This window comes from Poecilia latipinna, unplaced genomic scaffold, assembly GCF_001443285.1.
Source record: "Poecilia latipinna isolate Pla-1442-1.1 unplaced genomic scaffold, P_latipinna-1.0 Scaffold1781, whole genome shotgun sequence".
Taxonomy (NCBI): Eukaryota; Metazoa; Chordata; class Actinopteri; order Cyprinodontiformes; family Poeciliidae; genus Poecilia; species Poecilia latipinna.
The window spans coordinates 112,129-118,128 of record NW_015114397.1 but is presented as its reverse complement, the minus strand read 5'-3'; the positions used below and the strand labels follow the sequence as shown (position 1 = coordinate 118,128).

The 6,000-nt window shown below is 36.5% G+C and overlaps 1 protein-coding gene across 4 annotated transcripts in view; it reads right to left on the bottom strand.

The window, feature by feature from the left end:
- The window catches only part of chchd6a (coiled-coil-helix-coiled-coil-helix domain containing 6a), a 115,635-nt gene that overhangs the window by 44,634 nt on the left and 65,001 nt on the right, over window positions 1-6,000 (bottom strand). For all 4 annotated transcript variants that reach the window (XM_015061121.1, XM_015061123.1, XM_015061122.1 and 1 more), the window contains one exon: window positions 4,479-4,614. In XM_015061121.1, coding sequence (XP_014916607.1) covers window positions 4,479-4,614 — 136 coding nt within the window. The remainder of the gene's footprint in view (window positions 1-4,478; window positions 4,615-6,000) is intronic.

Sequence of the window (6,000 nt, the reverse complement as noted above, 5' to 3'; positions counted from 1 at the left end):
ATGCCTTGCTGCTGAAATGTGCTATACAAATAAAATTTGATTGAATTTGATTGATAGTAAAACTTCAAACTGAATAAGAAGTGATTTCCTCCGAGTGGGAAAAGAGCCAGATGCACAAATGAAGAAGTGTTTCTAAATCTCCGTCTGGATCCCTCTGCTGTTTTTAACTGAAATGTTTTTCTGCTTTCTGATTGTCTCTCTCACTTCTCTCTGTGTGGCTCTGTTTATTTCCCTCCTCCTCGGTCTGATGGGCAGCTTTAACTTCAGGAGTAACTCCCTGTGTATTAGACCAAACCCTGCTACACCTGTGTAACCCTCAGCAGGGTTTTGGATATAAATGTGAACGTGTGCATGTGTCTCAGCGGTTGGCCCTGCTTAAGGAGGAAAATAACGGCATTTGAAGTTTCTAGAGGTGTGAACTTGGCGTTGACCACAGCCTGGTCTTGCTGAGGCTCCAACTTGTCTCTCTGGATGTTGGAGAGTAATTACTTATCTCTTGCTTTTTCTTTTCCCCTCCTTTTCTTCTTTCAGCACTTATGGTGCTGAACACGCCATCTCTCAATGAGTTTTTATAAATTCAATCAGATTTTACTTTGAGATGCACGATACACTTTTTTTTTTACTTGGAAGCTGATATTTGAGGTTTAGTATTGGCTGGTACCAATCCAATACAAATTAAGTTGAACTGACTAAAAACATTTCTTTTTTTAAACACAGACATAAATGTACTGGATTACAAATTTATTTGGTAACTCTGCACCAGCACAGCTCACTGAAACAGAGATGGAATAGATCTGCCATTATAGATTGGGGGCATTGTCATAATACACAATCTGGATTTCTTTTCAATATTGGCACTGATACAGATATTGATACCAGATTGATGCATCTCTAATTATAATAACCCACCACTGCACAAACTAATATGATATAATAACATGCATCATTTTGTTACATAGTAAAACCTGAAACTGTAGATGTAATTCCACTACACTAGCTGATAATGTCATAAAGATTATGACATTAGCTCCTTATAAAGATGGATCTAAGACAGTGAGTCTTAGTGGGTCATGATGGAATGCAGTTCATTTCCTCATTATATTTTTCCCACTTATTTTCACTCTATTGTCTCCTAATTGATTTTTCCAAACTTCTCCCACAGCGTTTTATCCTTCCCCATGTCAGTGTGCCTTATTTCCTTCATCTATTTGCTCTGCTGTAAACCAAGTCTCTGAAACTGATCACAACCTGGATGTTTCTAAGTCTGACACTAAATAACTTAAGAATCCCACAGTGACTGTAGAAATTTGGTGTGTTTTGTGAATATGCTCGCCTCTGAGAGCGTAGATAAATGACTACAGAAACCCGCCGAGTGTCTGGGCAGCGTGTTCGCGTTCCGCGTAACGGTGAGCATGTCGAGCCACGCTTCCCAGCGGATAATGACTAGAGGTTATTTGCTTCCACTCCGCCGGCTCCATGGGATCCTCCCCTCATTTTTCATCAAACTCGCATGCATTTAAGCAGACTATCACACATACACACACATATGTGTGTGTGTATGTGTGAGTGTAGGAAGATGGTTGCAGAAACCCAGCAGGGAGACATCTGTGATATGAGGCCTGTCCACTGACCCGCTGTGACACTGATCAAAACACATCACAGTCGATTCCTTGGAATGACAAAAAAGAAACAGGACCGATTTCTGTTCTAGTTAAGTTCTCTTTCATCCATTTAACACAGAGAAAAAGAAAGAAAAAGATTATGGATCAAAAGAGCACATCTGTTTTTTCTTACATGATGTGAATGTCTGAGTAAATAAAGATTGATGTTGTGTGATCATACAAAAAATAAAAAATAACTTAGTTTAAACAAGATGAAAACAAAAAAGTTGCATTTTTTTGTCATTGGATTGTTTCATCAAAAAAAGAGCCTGTTTATTTCACAAAGAGTGAAACAGGCCCCATTTCAAAGTGCCAAATTGTGAAGTCAAATTTCTTTTATGACTTAAAAGTGGCAAACGTGAAGCTATGTCTGAAAAGTTTGATATATACAGAATTTTTATAACACCTGAAGGTAACAGTTACTTGACTGTATTATAAACTGGAACTATGTGCCTGGAACAGACATAAAACTGCCAACATGTTGAGCAACGGGATCTTAACTGTGGACTCAACATCTTAATTTATGCATATAAGAAGGTAAAGTGGTGAAGTCATTATGAAATTAAAGTCATTAAGTTGCCAAAGAAAGACATCAAAAGGTTTTCAATAAAATCTTTTTGAGATTAAAATAATACTTTTTCCCCAACAGCTTGCTAGACAAATGATTAATTTGAGTCTAGCATTGAGGAAAACTACTGCATGTTTTCCTAAAGCTGTGCAGCTCTATCCAGAATCTGCTTCTATTCAGGAGGAAAAGTTGTCAGTAAGAACCAAACTAACAGCAACGGCTTTTAAAGGCACATAATCAGGAAGAAGTTTCAAAAGTTTCCCACCGACAGGAGTGAAAGTTAGCGATGTGCCTCTGGGGCCAATCAAGATAAAAGTCCCGGCTGTGCGGGGTAAAACACGCAGCAATGAATCAAGCTATTTTCACACAACAAACACACACATACACACATTCTCCCTGATCAACTGTAGAAGTGTTTCTCTTTTTATTTTTCACTTCTCGTTATCTGACATGATAAGCAGCTATAGCTTCAAAATGCCTTTACAGCAGAAACGTTAGAAGTGCAGGATACCAATACTCTTTCAGCTTCTCATCACTCTCCTCTCATTTTCTCTTTGAGTTTACGGGAATTTTAATCTGCTGCAGTTGGAAACAAACTTAATTTATCTGCAGATGAAGAATAAAGCAGAGGTTCTAACACCATTTCAGACCATGCAAGAAAAAAAGCAGCTAAAAAGACATCAGTGTTAGTAAAAGCATGCATAGTGTAGCTAGATAATCCCATTTGGTTTCCCTTGATATTTTAAATTAATTGCTTATTGGCTGACCACAAATAACAAAAGCAGTTTCAATGGACAGGTAAAGTGAGGATTTCTCTGTGCAGCTGTTTGTGGAAGTAATTATGGATGCTGCCATGTATGGACCGATTTTAAAGTTTGTTCAGCAACTGTCACAAAATCCTAACACGAGGGCAGCTAATGAAAAGAAAGAACAACTAATTCTCCATTCTGTGGAGAATTGACTGTAACTTCTGTCTGTCTGGATGCGTAGTCAGAGCCATGAGTGGTGAGAGTGTTTACCTGCTGTGTGGACACAGCCATAACAGCAATAAAAGGCATTTCTACCAAGTATTGACTCAGGAGGCTGAAAATAAACTCATGCCAAACATTTTGTACTTGTTACAAATTTGAAAATCATTTTATTTTCCTTTGTGACAATTTTGCTCTACTTTGTGTAAAAATACCACAGAAAATCCCAAGAATACACATTGGGATTTGTTTTAGAAATTGACAAACAGTTCAGGTGGTATGAATACTTTCACAAAGCATAACACCTAATATAATGAACAAAAGGTAATTGGAGCTGAAATATGAAGCACAAAAGAATAATTTCTGGCGCCTAAGAACGACTTTCTGGTCTCTAAATGAGAAATAAAGTTTTTATAAGTCGTTTTAGAGATTAAAAAGATTAAATATACCAAAATATCAATCGGCAAGGCACATAATCAGGCATTCTTATTAGAAAATCCCCTTTGTACTCAGATAATATAGAACATAAGCAATTTGATTTAATATCTTTATACAGTTCACATGTAGAAACTGAAGCTATTATTGCTGCAACCATCATTACAATTGCTTCAGTCCCAAAGCTCACATACTCACTTCCAATGCTAATGGAGTTAAGATCATATTCAGAATTTATCAAAAGACTGAACACCACTATCTGGGGTTTATTGTTTTGTTTTTCTGACTGTGCCTTCTTGTGATTCCCCAAGTTTTCTCAAAATTAGCTCTCTGGTGACAAGGTGAACTTATCTTAAAGCATCACCGTCATCCTGAAAAGCTGTCATTTTCATGACTTTCAGAAGAAAACGGCACAGATTCTGCTGAGGAAACTTTGATTTTGTATTTTCACATCAGATATTCGCTCTGCAAGCTGTTATCAATAACATTTTCCAAGCACACACTCTGACAGCAATTATTATCCCTCGCAGTCTTTCACTTCTCAGGAATATTGTTGGAAAACACACAGGAAAATGTGTCTGAACTAAAAAAGAACCCCAAAAAGTTCCCCAAAAGTTCATTAAGGTGCCATTGGAAACATTTTTATTCTTGTCATCCCATTTCTTTGAACTTATTAAAGAAGGATGAAGGAATTTCTTTGCAAAAGAGACATTATAAAAGCAAATCAACCTAAACTAGTTCACACAGATGATGAATACAGCATGGATGCAGATACAGTCCTATTCTATATGCTCCTCTGATATTCCCATTTCTACCTGTTCCAGATTTAGAGAAAAAAAATCTCACCTTCTTTGCAGCATTTATACACTGCATGTATTCTTTAGCCAAGTCTGAACACTTTAAGGTCTGGTCTTTGTTGTCCTTGTAGCAGGATAAAATCTGAGCCTGCAGGCCAGGACACACAGGAGCAGTGTTACGAGACCTGCAGAAAAAATAACAGAGTCAAAAACACAGAGACGGATTTATGTTTAGAGAGACAAAGAACTACATTTTCTCTCCTGTACATAAATGTGACTGCTGCAACATAAACCAGTAAAGCTGCAGAAATGAGTTGTGGACTTTATGGCCTCTCTGTCTGATACGTGCAGTTGTAGGGGGCAGACATAGCAACTCGCCTGCAGCGAGACATCGTTCCTACCTATTAAAATGACTTTTCACTACCACTATTGGATATTATTTGATAAATTACTCCCTACCCCAAGTCAATTTAGGGTCATCCAGTTTCTAAAACACTGATTTCAATGTTTAAATCTCCATCACAGTCAATGAATCTAATGTTCAGAGCATCCAAAATTAAAATTCCATCTTCAGTGTCTTCAAAATGTGCTGAAATTTCAAGGTTTTCTGCAAAGAGCTCTAACTGTTTTATAATCAACTGTTTACAGAAACTGGGTAAGGGCTAAGGTCGGTTTGGCATCTTAAATTACAATTATTATTTGCAAACTGATTCTACTAAAATCTGTTAAGGGTTGGTCAATACGTATCTATACAGAGAAGTGAAACCATGTAATATGGACTAATCAATCACAGACTGGGTTATTTTACAAAGGAATTTTAATTTCCTTAAAAATTTCCTTGTTTAAAGGAAATTTCAACTTGTTTAAATTTCCTTTAAACAAGTTGAAAACTGCAAACTTTTAACTGAGAAAACAAAAGAAAGATTTTTGTAGTTTTCCAACAGACACCGTCTTGTCTCATTGTGAACCCAGTGTTGTTTTCATCTTTGTCTTGTCAGCTGGATTAATCATTAATCGCTACAACTAGCGCTAACTTTAATTCAAATTGCTTGACAGACTACCCTGAAGCCCCAGTTTAATTTTAGCATACAATTTACATGTTCTATACATGAGAAGAGGAAATGAGCTGCAACATAAACAGTCTTCACCCCCTTCAAAATAAGAGCATGAATAAACGTCTAACTACGTGAAGAATTCTCAATATCTGGCAACCAAAACTTTAAGACAAATGTCAAACTGTTTTCAACTTAATTTATTTGGAAATATTAAACTAGGGAAACTTTAGTACACTAAATGTATCCAAAGTTAGCAAAAGAACTAAATGAAACTGCAGCATTAGCAGAAGTATGCCCTCCATTAATTATAACATTAGGATTAATGTTAGGATTAATCCTAACATGACTTAATGTTAGGATTAAGTCATGCTAACATTAAGGATGGCTTAATGTTACCAATTAATGGACAACACTCAAGCCTGTGATACAAATGGTTTCTATTATTTTTTTAAAAGATATTTAGGATCTGTTATGATTCATTTTTAAATGTCAACCCACACTCAGCAAGACAAGAGT